The 15088-nt window shown below is 42.7% G+C and overlaps 1 protein-coding gene across 1 annotated transcript in view; it reads left to right on the top strand.

The window, feature by feature from the left end:
• LOC139912882 (contactin-associated protein-like 4) overlaps nucleotides 1–15088 on the top strand; it is a 65876-nt gene that overhangs the window by 40713 nt on the left and 10075 nt on the right. The window contains exons 9-17 of the mRNA XM_078288630.1: nucleotides 674–793; nucleotides 1210–1410; nucleotides 2174–2336; nucleotides 2523–2650; nucleotides 2950–3120; nucleotides 4643–4861; nucleotides 7194–7433; nucleotides 10792–11016; nucleotides 14138–14271. Coding sequence (XP_078144756.1) covers nucleotides 674–793; nucleotides 1210–1410; nucleotides 2174–2336; nucleotides 2523–2650; nucleotides 2950–3120; nucleotides 4643–4861; nucleotides 7194–7433; nucleotides 10792–11016; nucleotides 14138–14271 — 1601 coding nt within the window. The remainder of the gene's footprint in view (nucleotides 1–673; nucleotides 794–1209; nucleotides 1411–2173; nucleotides 2337–2522; nucleotides 2651–2949; nucleotides 3121–4642; nucleotides 4862–7193; nucleotides 7434–10791; nucleotides 11017–14137; nucleotides 14272–15088) is intronic.

Raw genomic sequence — 15088 nt, forward strand, 5'->3', positions numbered from 1 at the left:
TACTGTTATTTAAATGCTTTAGCAACACATATATATCTCATGGAGCTTATTGAATTGAATTGAATTGAATTGAATTGAATTGAGAGATGGCGCTAAAGACGATTTTTCCTTCCTGGTATTTAGATTTCAACTAAGAAACTGATCCTTTAGAGAAAGATCTTTGCTGCCTCACCGTTCAATTATGGTCAAATCCATGAGCAAAAAAGTGTGTTTGTGTGTTTTATAGGTGTTATAGGTGTTTGTGTGTATATATGGATTTCTGTAGCAAACTAAGAGACAGTATTTTACTCTCCAGTTATATACACGTATAGCCTAAGAAGGAAGATAGCTAACTCGCTCCCTGTTTACCACAAGAATTGGCAGAGGAACCGATGCTTCATGGGAATTATGAGCAACATGTCTTTAACCAATCAGATCGCTTGGCTTGAAACTACCTTCTGTACATTGATTTAGTTTGTTTATTGATAAAAACTGAAAGGAGAGAGGAGAAATATAATCTGTAGGGGTGAGACCAAGAGCCTCCAAGGGGCTTATAAAAACGTCTAGCCCAGAAAATAAATCAGGATGACGAACAGAAGTGCAGGTGAAGTGGACAAGTGTTATTGATTTTGCTGATTGTGTTGTTGATGATGATGATTATGATGATGATGATGTCACGGCTCTCTCTCCTCAGCGATATACGAGCCGTCCTGTGAGGCGTACAAACACAACGGGAACACGTCGGGGTATTATTACATTGATGTGGACGGCAGCGGACCCATCAGACCCCAGCTGATCTACTGCAACATGACAGGTAGCGCGCACACACACACACACACACACACACACACACACACACACACAGAAACCCTTCTCTCTCTCTCTCTCTCTCTCTGTCTGTCTTTCTGTCTGTCAATCCTGCTGAGTAAGGCATTTACTAAAGGTGAATTTCACAAAGCAGAATGAAATATTAAAAATACATGCTTTCTCTGTCTGTCTCTCTCTGTCTCTCTCCCCCTCTCTCTCTCTCCCCCTCTCTCTCTCTCTCTCTCTCTCCCTCTCTCTCTCTCTCTCTCTCTCTCTCTGTCTCTCTCTTCTCTCTCTCTCTCTCTTCTCTCTCTCTCTCTCTCTCTCTCTCTCTCCCTCTCTCTCTCTCTCTCTCTCTTCTCTCTCTCTCTCTCTCTCTCCCCTCTCTCTCCCTCTCTCTCTCTCTCTCTGTCTCTCCACCAGAGGAGAAGACGTGGATGGTGATCCAGCACAATAACACCGAGCTGACCAGAGTCCGACCGTCCTCAGGAAAGAATCAGCATTCAGTCCACTTAGAGTACGCGTCCGAAGAGGAGCTGCTGGCGGCCATCCTCAGCCAATCAGAGCACTGTGAACAGGAACTGGCCTACCACTGCAGGAAGTCCCGCCTCCTCAACACACCAGGTGAGGCCTGTTGATAATTTTTGCAGTCATAAAGAAACAGCATTTTGATGGTTTCTTGCTTCAGTTATTATATGTATTTCTGGCTGAAACAGGACCGGAACAAACATGGAATGAGAAAGACAGTGAAGCCCATTGCATATCCATTGTAGTTGGTGAAGCTGAGCAAACTTGAGCTGTGGGAAATTACAGATTCTTCAAAATAAATAAATTACAACCACTAAAAATATGTTTTCTTGGACGTTCAGACAATATTGTCTCCTGAGTCAGCTGTCTGTTGAAACAGCGAGCTCCTGTTTCTAGCCTCTACTTGCTGCTAACAAGCAGTCCAAACAGGGTTTGTCAAAATACTATTTGTAGCCTCCACAGGGGAGTTGAAAGTAAACGGACCCCGGGGCCAATATTCTCTGTGGGTCCAAGTTCTACAGGTATGTAAGAGACCAATTATATATAGGTCCCAAACTGGGCCAAAATCACCAAACTTATCCTTTAACTCACATCAGTCAAAACTTTTTTTAGTAGGACTAAAGTAGGACTGCACAATTAATTAGGTATACTTTTTTTTGTGATTTTACTTTTCACAATTAATAATCCCAGAATTTGGCAATATTAAAACATCTGATCATTTATTTCTTGTAGAATGCCCACCAGTGCAATAGCAATTTCTAGTATGTGCTGCATTTGGATTTTAATCTATTCAGTTGTGGTTGCTGTGGTGTGTGTGTACGTGTGTGTGTGTGTGTGTGTGTGTGTGTGTGTGTTTCAGAGGGCTCTCCATTCAGCTGGTGGATGGGAGGTCCAGGTGCGGGGCGGGTCCAGACCTTCTGGGGCGGAGCTCTGCCTGGCAGCCAGCAGTGCGCCTGCGGCCTGCAGGGGAACTGCCTGGACCCCAAACACTACTGCAACTGTGACGCCGACCGCATCGAATGGTACCGTTCACACATTAACAACAAGACTGTGTGTGAAACATGCTGCTATGTGAATACAGGCTTGAGTAGCTGACAATGATTTCTTCTTTTCTCCTTCTGTCTCTTCTTTTTGTCTTTCATCTTTCCATTCTATTCCTTCTTCTTCTTCCTCTTCTTCTTCTTCTTCCTCCCCACCCCGACCCCCAGGGCTAATGACTCGGGCCTGCTGACCCACAAGGAGACCCTCCCAGTCAGGTCTGTGTTGCTGGGTGACGTCCAGAGGCCGGGGTCAGAGGGCGCCTACAGGGTGGGACCGCTCCGTTGCCATGGAGACAGTAAGTCCAGTTCAGAGTAGCCGTGTTACACTTGGTTTTGAGATGATATGAATGTTGATTCATAATGGGTGTTGTAATGCTTTTATGTGTCATTTTTAAATTGTATTGTTCTATTCCGTACATCATGATAAAGGTGTTTTGACTGAATAATGTTGAAACCTTTGAAACCTTAGCAGAACTGTCATTATAACTTAGATAGTAATCAGCTACATTATAAACAAATCAAAGTATCGTCATTATTTACCTTCCTTACTTACTCAGCACTTAGCTACCATGATTAGTTTTAATTTATTTTGCAGAGAACTTCTGGAACGCTGCATTTTTTGACAAGGAGACGTCGTACCTCCACTTCCCCACGTTCCACGGAGAGCTGAGTGCAGACATCTCCTTCCTGTTTAAAACCACATCATCCTCTGGTGTCTTCCTGGAAAACTTGGGCATCAAAGATTTCATCCGGATCGAACTCAGCTGTAAGTGAAACCCGGAGGTTAGACGTTTAATCCGGATTGTTCAATTGTAAGTAAAATCGGGGCAAGGAGGATTACCCCGGGAGTTAAAGTTTCATCTGGGTTGAACTCAGCTGGAAGCGGTGAGCCTGCCTGGCAACCCGCCCCAATCCCTTTCAACTTGAACAGCATACAGTACCGCAACAACACACACCAGCATCTCTCTCTGCTCCTCAGGGAAATCACAGCAGTGCCATTGTTCCAGCCTGCCGCAGTACATTTCTTTTATAACCTCCAGAGTTTAGATAGGGCTGCATCATTGTAACTCATTATGACAACTACTGTTTAGATAGTGCTGTATCATTGTAGCTGGTTTTTATGGCAGCTGTTGTTTAGATAGTGCTGTATCATTGTAGCTGGTTTCTATGGCAACTGCTCTTTAGCCATGTATCATTGTAGCTGGTCATTATGACAGCTGCATTTTAGAGAGCTTTGTGTAATTGTATCTGGATGTTTGACAACTCAGGTTTAGAGAGCTTTTTCGCATTGTAGCTGGTTACTATGGCAACTGATGTCTGGATAGCGCTGTATCATTGTAGCTGGCTGGTGTTAAAGTTGTTCTGTATCATTGTAGTTGGTTGCTATGAAAACTGCTCTTTAGGTAATTCTGTATCATTGTAGCTGGCCATTATGACAGCTGCATTTTAGAGAGATCTGCGTTATTGTAGCTGATAGCTATGATAACTGCTGTTTAGTGTTTATCATTGTAACTGGTTGTCACGACAACAACTCTGATCACCGCAGCTGGTTGCTATGATAACTACTATTTAGAGAGTGTGATGTTACTGATCTCTGACTGGTTGGTGACAATTGCAGTTTAGACAACGTTGTATCATTTTAGCCTGGATCTATTTTCTTATCCTAGTTCCAGTAAAGCTCTGTGTAATGTTATTTCCAGCTGTCATGCAATTAGGGCACCATCACCAATGGAAAGTAGTGCGGTTGACACTGGGCTTGTGGCTGAAATTCTCTTGTGTCTCTTCTTTCTTCTTTTTCCAAGTAAAGTGAGTTGGATTTATTAGTAAAGTACCTTTGGGAAATAGGTTGTCATGAAGTCCTTTACAGTAAACAAAGGGCACAAATACAGATAAATGAGATAATAAATCAGGGAAAGATAAGAACAATATAGAACAAGGAGTCCAACTAAATAATAAACTCCAACAAATCATTACTGGAGTACTGTCCTTACTTCTTTTCCTTTTTTAATGTCATTTTACTAGACAAATTATGTCTTGCTTTTGCTTGTATTTTTGATTTTGTTTCTTTTGCTTGTAATTGTTTTAATGCATTTATTTTATGTAAAGTGCTTTGAAACACCTGTCCACCAGTAATATGAAACACCAGTCCACAGGAGAAACAAGTAAAGGATAGACAGGAGAAAGGAAAGGCTGGTAAGGTGGAACTTGAGGTAGGTTGCAGGCTGTGTTGAATAAGTGCATCTTGATTCTCCTCCCCCCCACCCCCCACCCCCCTTTCCTGACACCAGCCTCCACTGAGGTCCTCTTCTCCTTTGATGTGGGGAACGGGCCGCTGGAGGTCCGCGTGGAGGCCGGCGTCCCGCTGAACGACAACAGGTGGCATCGCGTTCGAGCCGAGCGGAACGTTAAGGAGGCGTCGCTTCGCCTCGACGAGCTCCCCGCCGCCACACAGGAGGCTCCTGCTGACGGTCACATCCATCTGCAGCTGAACAGCCAATTATTCATAGGTGGGAAGCGTATGTGTGTGTGTGTGTGTGTGTGTGTGTGTGTGTGTGTGTGCGTGTGTGTGTGTGTGTGTTCCTGTGAACATGATTTCCCTCATTAGTAGCAGAGTTCTGGTGATAGTGACTGTCAGGCCTTTTCTCCTCTGAATCTCTGGAATTGGTACAATATTCTCTCTCTCTGCTTTTCTCTCTGTTTTTCTTTCTTTCTCTTCCTTTATCTTTTCCAGTGACTCTCTCTCTCTCTCTCTCTCTCTCTCTCTCTCTCTCTCTCTCTCTCTCTCTCTCTCCCCACCCTCCATACCTCCAGGCTATACACACACACACACACACACACACACACACACACAAAACAAATAAACTCTGTATTACTACAGTAAATCTTTGAGTCCAGGGAACCAGGATACCTCTTTGGACTGGAGCTCCAAAGAGGTAAAGCATCCTGGTTCCTCCTGAAGTAAACAGTCATAGAAACTAAACCTTTCAGTAGCCTGCTTCCCAATCTAGCTCATACCAGACAGTGGGAAACATTATGCAGTGCTGTTTCTAGTTATTCAGGGCTAGATCCAGATTATCCATGTTGATGCTGACAGAGTTCAGCCAGTTGTAGCAGGTTAACTTGAAGAACTTGAATGGATAGAACGGTCCTTCCGCTGTTTGTCATGGTAATTTGGCTAGTACAGCAAACAGTGATTATGTAATGTTAAGGGTTAATTGCTGTGACAACGCAAGTCTGGGCATTAAGGTCGTAAAGTGTCTTGTCACGCTTGCTTGAGAACTGAGTAGATGTGTCTGTTGCATGAGTGCTTAGCAAACGGTCAAAACTCGTTAGCGAAATGTTAGCTAAAAGGTTAACGTAGCATTATCAAAGATTGTAGTTCTATTGCTAGCTCTTTTACTCAACATTAGCATGTTAGCAATGCATGGCGGCAAGGTGACAGAGAAGCTCCTTTGGTACTTGCTGCAAAACCTCTCACCTCATCGACTTGCCGTAAGTTAATCATACGAAAGCTATCCCAACGGTACACATAAAAATGGCCGCCGCTCCGACCATCCTGGAACATTGATTTGAATGGGAATGACCGCTCTATCCATTCAAGTTCTGTGGGGTCAACATATGTTATTGGGTGAATGTTTTTATCCAAAGCAGTGGCATGATTTTATGCATCTTTGGCATGGGTGGCTGCAGTGGGAATCAGTTCCCTAACCCTAGCAACGTTTGTGCCATTCTCTACCCATTCAGCTACACAGGCCCAGTTTGTAGCAGTGATACCTCTATATACCCCATATACCCCTGATAGACTGAGAGTAAATCCCCAGAAATGGAAAGAACTCAGGACCATGCAGTGAAAAGGTAGTTTTGTAATGGTCAGTTTCCTTGCAGTACCCTTGGAACAGTCTTTGAACCCGGTCTATTAGTTAAGATAGTCCATTTCCTGACAGCTGCTGATGAAACTCTGTGCCCTGATATAAACCTCATCAACTCTCCAGTCCTGGAAAGCTGTTTATCTCATCTTCAACAGTCTTCACGTTGCCAGTTTCGTACTCTGAGACAATTATAATGTTGCAGTGTCTGAACTCTGAGGACAGTTGGAGGTTGTCATGTGAGAACTCAGAAAACAATAACTTTCCAAGTTTAAATTCTGCTAGAGAGCAAAAAAAAAAAAAAGATATCTGTTTTCCTGTCACAGCCAGCCAGCCAGGCAGGACAAGCAGACTGTCAGAGAGATTGACAGCTAGCCAACCTTCCAGCTAGCAACAGTCAGCATGGTGCTAGGCAGACAGCCAGTTAAAAAAGCCAGCTCCTTGAATTTTTCACCTGCCAGTTTGTGTTTCGCTGTTGTTTCATTGCCTTGTCATTTTTTAAAATCAGTATGAGAGTGGAGACAAATTTGTGTTTCTGGGGATGCAGGGTAGGATTGGCCTTTCATTAAAAATCAGATATCAGCCAGTGTCATCCCCCGCCGATATGATGGAGGTGAGGATATGATTTTATTCAACAGCTTCAGGGAAGACGGTCTGTAAAACCTGCAATGAGAACAGCCTCACTCTGCATTAAAGAGCTGCTAACCCGCTTAAAAGAAGAAGACATTAGCATGGGACCGGGTTTCAGAGTTTTATTGTCTGAGGCCGAAATGCTTTTCCACCCTCCTAAGAATCAGATTCTGGGGGAAACACTGAATCCATTTCTGAATTCATTTTTTGGCATAATAAATGGTTAATATTGGCAAATAATATTAGGTATCGGCTGCTTCAATCCAAAAGTATCAATGTCAGCCTTGAGAGAGAAGATAAAATGCTCGTGTGTTGAAGTGCAGCCTGTGTGTTGTGTTGTCAGGAGGCACGGCGTCCAGGCAGAAGGGCTTTCAGGGGTGTATTCGCTCTCTGCAGCTGAACGGCGTCACCCTGGACCTGGAGGAGCGGGCTAAGATCACGCCCGGGGTTCGACCCGGATGTCCAGGCCACTGCAGCAGCTACGGCTCGCTGTGCCAGAACCAGGGCCGCTGTGTGGAGAGAGCCAAGGGCTTTTCCTGTGACTGCGGCCTGTCAGCCTACACTGGAGCCTTCTGCAGCAGAGGTACAGAGCCTTTGCAGTTGGGGTCCAAATCTCCTGCCAATCATGTCATCAGGAGGCTCATTGGAGAATTGGCTAGAAAAAGAGATACCTGAAAAACATTGTGGTGTGGGTGTAGATCAATTCAGTAAATATTCAGTAAGTAAAATAATATATATAATCTGATCTTTGTTTCCAAATTTAGCTTGCTGTGACACAGGAAACGTGTCTCCAAAGCATCTTATGAGTTGTAGTTTGAGAAAAGTCAGCTCACTTAACCTAACTGATTTGATTGATTTTTAGCATTGTTATCTAGCTAACTTGCCACTAGGCTAATTTTACAAAGTATTGTCAACATGCAGCTAGCCACTACTAATGCTAGCTTCTGCTAGATATGTTAGCTAGTGTGCAAATGAGATCTGTTTACAAGACACTGATGGTTAGCTGGCCAGATACTATGATTAGCTAACAGACATTATCGAAACACAAATTCCATCAGGTGTATCCGTGGTTAAATGATCATTTGCCAGTCAAAAACAACACAGAAATTAATGGCCGAGATGGCCAAGTCGTACGTTTAGAAACACAGCCACTGTTGCCTAAGAGTTGTTGACCTCCAATATGGCCGCCAGAGAATGTGTGACATCAAAGACCCCAGTAAGTTGGCTGACTTCCAATGCCAGTGCCAGATTTTAAAAACATGTGTAACGTGATTTATACATTTAGAGCATTAGAGAAAATGAGGAAATTTGGAAAGCTTTCTGCTATTTATCATCAACAAATGTAGAGGGAATAAAATGATGAACAGTGATCATTACGACTTGTCTCCGGTGGCTCTTTGAATCCAGCTGAACTCTCCAGCTGTGCCGGGAAAGAGGAAAAGAGAATATTGTAGCTTGTCACAAGACAGATGCAACAATTAAAATAATGTATTTAAACTGTAAAGCTAAGATAAATTAGTTTATTTTTTTAACAATACACTTAAACATTGACTATAAAAATTGCCCACAGGAATTAGCTCTGCTTCTAAACTTAAAATGTCAACATCAGACTGCCAGTTGACATGGATAAATGATAATTTAGCCGTCTCAGATTAGACTTTCGAACACGGATCTCAAGACTGAAACTTAGGTTGCTATGATTGAATTTAACCCATTGCATGTAGCTATCCTAAGCTGTATGAGGAATACGTTGAAACCTTTGCTAGATAAAGACGAATGCCATTGTTTAAGTGAAAGTGCTATGAAAACTTAGTTTAATTTTAACAAAGGCAGAAATTAAGGTTTAGTAGCTAGCCAGATGTTAACATCCCGTTTGTCACAGAAACTGGCTGCCATCTTGGATTAACGCAACAGCTCCTGATTCGCTCCACGTCACAGCATCTGATTGGCTGAGCGGGTCCCTTACCCAGAATCCTACCAATAGTGCAGTGACATCACACTTAAGGGAGGTTAGCGATAAGTAGCAAGGAGAATTGTCTTCACTCGCGCCTCTGTGCAGAGCCCAGTTAGCTGTGTCAACTTTATTATAGATCAGTGGTTACATCACCTGAAAGCCCTCTATAAATACACACACACACTGGAGACATGTAGAGAGGACATGCACACTAGAAACAGGTCACAGACACACACACACACACACACACACACACACACACACTGGAGCCTTGCAGAGAGGCACAGGCATGCAAAACCACATTGAAGCCTTCTGTCTCAGAGATGCAGGAATACACACACAAACACACTGGAGCCTTGTTAGGAGGTATAGGCATACACGCACACACACACACACACACACACACTAGAGCCTTTTAGCGAGGTACAGACATACACTGCAGCATACTCAGTATATCACATCCTTATTGTACAAGCTGAGTCAGTTGAAATAACTAATCATCTTAATCCTGTGGATAAAATCTAAATATATGTTATCAAATTGAAGCCATTTATAAAGTTAATGACATTCCTGCACCTCAGATGACATGGTGCTGGTTGATGATGCATCTTGTACTGACTGAACACACAATGAAGTACAAATATTGGTTTGTACACTTTATACTTGTGCTGTTGTGTTGTATACCCTTGTAAATACAATAGTAATGTATGCACAGTATTTTCCATACTGTAGATCAATACACAGGTTAATATATTGGAATAAAATATAACAATAATATTTGATGGGGTGTTCTACATCACTGAAGTACCCATGATCACAATAGAGAATGTCCTGAATGATATTATAGCTTTTATACAACATTACCAACTAATGTTTACTGTCGGGAAAGTTTTCTCTTCTTATGCGTTGAAAGACATTTTCGTGTTGTTTTTCACTGAGTCTACTATACGCACATAGACTTAAGTCATCAGAGGAACATTGAGTCATCACATGGCATCAGCACCGTCAGCGCTGTAAAGTTAACAAGTCCAGCTCTGTTTGCTGTTGAAACACCGCAGGTATGACTGGTGCTGAGATCACAACTCTAATAGACTGCTTTGTAATTAGCAGACAGATTTCATACTGTTCTTTTCACCTGTCAGCTGGTATTCTGTGGCTGCCTTTTATTTTCTCAAGCTCGCTAATTAGGCATTGTCAATGCTGCAGAGATACTGTAAATATGTGAATTACTGCCACAGTCTCCCTGGGAGATTAATTATAATTTTGAGGGAGTGCAAAGAAAATGTAAACTCATACAAATGCAAATGATGCTGTCCCTGGGAAACAATATAGACTTGTTATAAAGTGAAAGGAAGAGTGTTTGTACAGGATAAGAAGTCAATGGGCTTTATTTACCAAGCAAATTACTGGCAAAATTGTATAGAAAACACTTTTGATATGGGTAATTAATAACAGCGGTAAACGAGACAACTACCTCCAGTCTGTTTAGTTAAACTCTGTGCTGCTGTCTCCTCTCCGCCGGAGATGTCAGCCGACTTCAAACTTGTTCATTTTTTATATAGTTCCTTAACATAGACTTCCAAATAAGATAACTACTGTACACTGCAAAAAATATCCATCTTTATTCTATTATTGAGTCCTAAAATCATAATTTTCTTAAAACAAATGAAAAAATCTGCCAATGCAGTTAGATAATTTCACTTGTTTCTAATGCAAATCAACTTGTTTCAAGAATTTTGTACAATCAAGAGTCACTTTCTTGATAGTAGTGCAGTGATCTGCCTTTTGACACTCATTTGTATGAAATTCCTGAAACATGTGAAGCTGCATTGGAAACAAGTGGACTTATCTCACCTCATTGGCAGACATTTTCTCTTGTTTTAAGAAAAATTAGATTTGTAGGCTGAACATGAGACTAAATGGATGTTTTTTGTAGTGTATCTACAGTTTGTAATGAAACTCTTCGACGTCGCCTCCCTTCCTCCAGAGGTTTCGGCCAGTTTTAAGTCGGAGACGTCCGTCAGCTACACCTTCCAGGAGTCCTACGAGCCGAACAGGAACAGCAGCGCCCTTCCCTCCTCCATCTACTCCGACATGACGCTGAGAGCAGAAAACGTCTCGCTGAGCTTCAGGACCAGTCAGAGTCCTGCCATGCTCCTCTACATCAGCTCCTACTACAGAGAGTACCTGGCCCTGCTGCTCAACAAGCACGGTGAGGCCTTTTATTTTTATTGTGTTTTGTTTTTTACAAACATATTCAGGCTTTAAGCAGTAGACACACTGGAATGTAGCTTTCCTCTTGCCCTGTTTGGTGTTAACTCTGTGTTGTATTTATGTCCCTGGCTTGGCTTTTAGAGGGTGGTGGTGGAGGGGAAGTGTTGTGACTTTATATAATTTCATAAGTGTTATAAAAGAGATATTTCATTTGCATGTTAATTTGATTGGTAATAAGAAAAGGGAACTATGCACCTGTTCATTTGAGCTAGATGTGGTGAGACTACATTACCCAGAAATGCTGTTGTGGGAAGTTTTCTGTTTAGACACGCAAGACACACAAGTTGGGGCTAGCAGTGAATCTTTTCTTTTCCTACACAAGCCAACAAGATGCAGCGTGTCATATATCTTTGATTCAGTAAAGAGAAACAGAGTGACATTCAGTCCGAGTTCAAGCCTCGTCAATTTTGAAGTTAGTTAATCTCTGATGGAATGACATTGTCGTCTCTGCCTTCATGTTACCTTGTAAACTGGCTCTAACCAGCTTTGGGGTCTTGCTTTGGTATTCTTGCTTTTGTCTTTCAACGATACTTTCAACGATGTCACAACAAGGGCTGGGATGTGACAAGATGGCCCTGATGGACATTTTCTTTCTCAATTATGTGGATCGCCACTTAGGAAGGACATGTTACATTAGAAAAGATCCTTTGTTTGTTCTTTGTTGAGCTTTCATTGCTTAGCTGTGATGTTTTGTAGTAACTGATAATGTAATGCCTGCTACCTGCCAGGTAATAACTTCTCACAATGTATTAAAACATGTAATGAAACCTGTAAATGCAATACATTATTCTGGGATAGTGTAATAAGATCACTTTATTACATAAATGATTTCATAAGTGATGATGTAATAATTATACAGACTAATAATGTGATTACTTGTAAGAATACAAATGTAATGCCTTGAGTTATCACATTATAGGTTATCGCTGGTTAATGATGATGGTGATGTTATTGCATCATCCAGCAACTTATTACATGAACAGGTTGTTTTACATTTTCAACCCATTTAGAGGGACATTTTATTACATTTTGACAAGATATTCCATTACCCAGCACTTATTACATTATCAGTTGCTACATGCTTGCTCTCTGTTGATCAACCATACATTGCAAGTGCCACACAGAGACTTTGTGGCTGTGTGAACCTCCTCCTCCCCTCCTCTCCTCCTCCTCCTCCTCCCACTCTGCCTGTTAACTTCTCCTCTCCTCCTGCTCCCGCTCTCCTCTGTTCTCCCTCTCCTCGCCTTATCTTATCGTTCCTTTTGTTACCTTTTTTCCCCCAGTTCCCTTCCCCTCCCCTGCCTCTCTCCTCTGTGTCTAATCAACTTGTTGTGAGTTCAGCCAGCGGAGTGGTGAGCGGGGTAATTTAAATTGGAAAGGACAAAGAAGGCCGATGAACCCATTACAAGGAGCATTCCAACTAGATTAGCTGTAAATAGACTGTGTGAATAGGCTGCTCTTAATAACTCAGACTAGAGGAAGCTGATGGACAGCGGGTCATTACAGTTGCCATGGTGATCAAGTAGTCATCAGGTAGCTGCACTTAAACTGAAGCACCCAATTAAATCCCTGGCAGAGGTTTCTCTTGGCTGCTGTAACCGTGCGTTCACACTGCGAGCGACTTGGTCGACGTGTTGCTCCGTCCTGACCGGCTGTGGGCGGTGTGAGAGGCTGCGACTCCGTCTCCATCTATGTGGCGGTGTTGTGCAGCCATAAAGTTTTCAACAGGCTAATCATGTATTTTTCGCTGCTTCGGTATCGCCTTTTATAGCATTAGATCTTTTTGATAAGTTAACATAGCTGGCAGGCGCTAATTAGGTAGCTTGCCTTTAGACCCCATCATTTTTGAGATGTTTATTCTTCTTTCTAATAAAAGTTGTAGAGAATTTGGATGCTTTGAATGGCTGTAATCAACTTCTGATCATTGTTCATGAAGCAAAATCACATCAGCAGGGAAATAAGGAAGCGTGGAAATCTGATTGGCTGTTGATCGATTGCGAAAGCCAACTTTTCTCATCAGTTTTCTCATCACACATCAGTTTCTGCTCTGCTCTGTGGGAAATGAGTGGACTTCTTGTGACTTGTTGATCGTGTCGCTCGCAGTCGGAGCGCACGGCAAGACTGCCACGCTCTCTTCTTCCTCTCTCCTCTCTCCAACTAAGTTGAGAACAAAAAGCAATAGATAATGAAATGATAATGATTAGTGATGACAAACATGAATAATTTATCTTTCTTTCTCTCTCTCTCTCTCTCTCTCTTTGCTACCATCACGCCCCCTCAGCCTCAACACACACAGAAACTCCACCATCCCAGTCAGTCACTCAGTACCTAGAACACACTGTGCCCTCGCCAAGATTACATGCTTTCACCATCATTATGCAAGATGTGCTCGTATGACAAAAAAAAAAAATCCATTGACAGGATATATGGGAATGGAGTGAGTCATCATTTTGACAAATTTTTATATGGGCCAATTATTATGCTTTTGCACAAAGTGACAATTTGTATACGTCGGAAAATGCCAAATGCGCTTTTGAAGAAAGCCTCATTTCCTATCTCCTCTTTTCATCCGCAAAGCCTGTCGACATCACAGGGCATTCATCGTAACGCCATGAAATTATCCATCTTAAATGCCGTGGAAATTATAAAAAAATTAACTTGATTCAGTGTAGCATTATTGATGGGACTTAGCGCTAATCCTCTTAATATTGAATTCTTTTGAGTTTATTAATTCAGCCGCTGTTCCCCTGGAACATCCAGATCTCTTTTTGAATGAATATTTTCTAAGATACAGTGTGATCAAAGCAGACGACGGGGACAAGGACAGTTTCAGCAAAGAAAAAAATACTTGAAGAGGATTTCAATGATTCTCTTTATGCTATAAATACCTAAAGAGGAGTTCGGTGATTCGTAGTAATTATCAAAGCTGAAATGCTCATTTTAGAATCAATTTATTTCTACCTTGTGAAGCTGTTGTTGTGTGTCCGGGTCACACAGCGGTATAACAGTGTGTTGTGTTGTTGATGTGTGTGTGTGTGTGTGTGTGTGTGTGTGTGAAGACAAGCTGGAGGTGAGGTACAGACTGGACAGCAGCAGAGAGGCGGAGGTGTGGAGGAGCAGAGGGAGGAGCCTGGCCAACGGACAGATACACACTGTTACCATCAGCAGACTGGCAGACAGCGTGTCTGTCCAGGTAACACACACACACACACACAAACACACACACACACACATACTCACAGAGCTCTCTCACACACATACCCATTTCTCTCTCCCTCTCTCTCTGTCTCTCCCACACACACACACACACACACACACACACCTCTTTCTCTTTTCGTTTTTATCTTTTCTGTTTCCTTTTCTGTCTCACTCTCTCTCTCTCTCACACACACACACACACACACAGACACACACACACACACACACACACACACTCACAGAGCTCTCTCACACACATACCCATTTCTCTCTCCCTCTCTCTCTGTCTCTCCCACACACACGCACACACACACCTCTTTCTCTTTTCGTTTATCTCTTTTCTGTTTCCTTTTCTGTCTCACTCTCTCTCTCTCACACACACACACACACACACACACACACAGACACACACAGACACACGGACACACACATTCACATACACACACAGCAGAGCTCTCTTTCTCTCTCCCACTGTTTCTCTCTCTGTCTCCTCACTCTCTCTCTCACACACACACACACACAAACACACGGACACACACATTCACATACACACACAGCAGAGCTCTCTTTCTCTCTCCCACTGTTTCTCTCTCTGTCTCCTCACTCTCTCTCTCACACACACACACACACACACACACACACACACACACAGTATGTAAAGAGACTGCTGTTCTCCTCAGTCGATATAAAGCCTGAGTCAGCCCGGTCTTCTCAGCAGTCTGTCTCGGTCACAGTAGATTTCGGCGACCAGTAGCTGCAGCTACAGCAAGACAGCAGGGACAAACTGCGGGAACACTCACAGATAAAGCCTG

This window comes from Centroberyx gerrardi, chromosome 15 (assembly GCF_048128805.1).
Source record: "Centroberyx gerrardi isolate f3 chromosome 15, fCenGer3.hap1.cur.20231027, whole genome shotgun sequence".
Lineage (NCBI taxonomy): Eukaryota > Metazoa > Chordata > Actinopteri > Beryciformes > Berycidae > Centroberyx > Centroberyx gerrardi.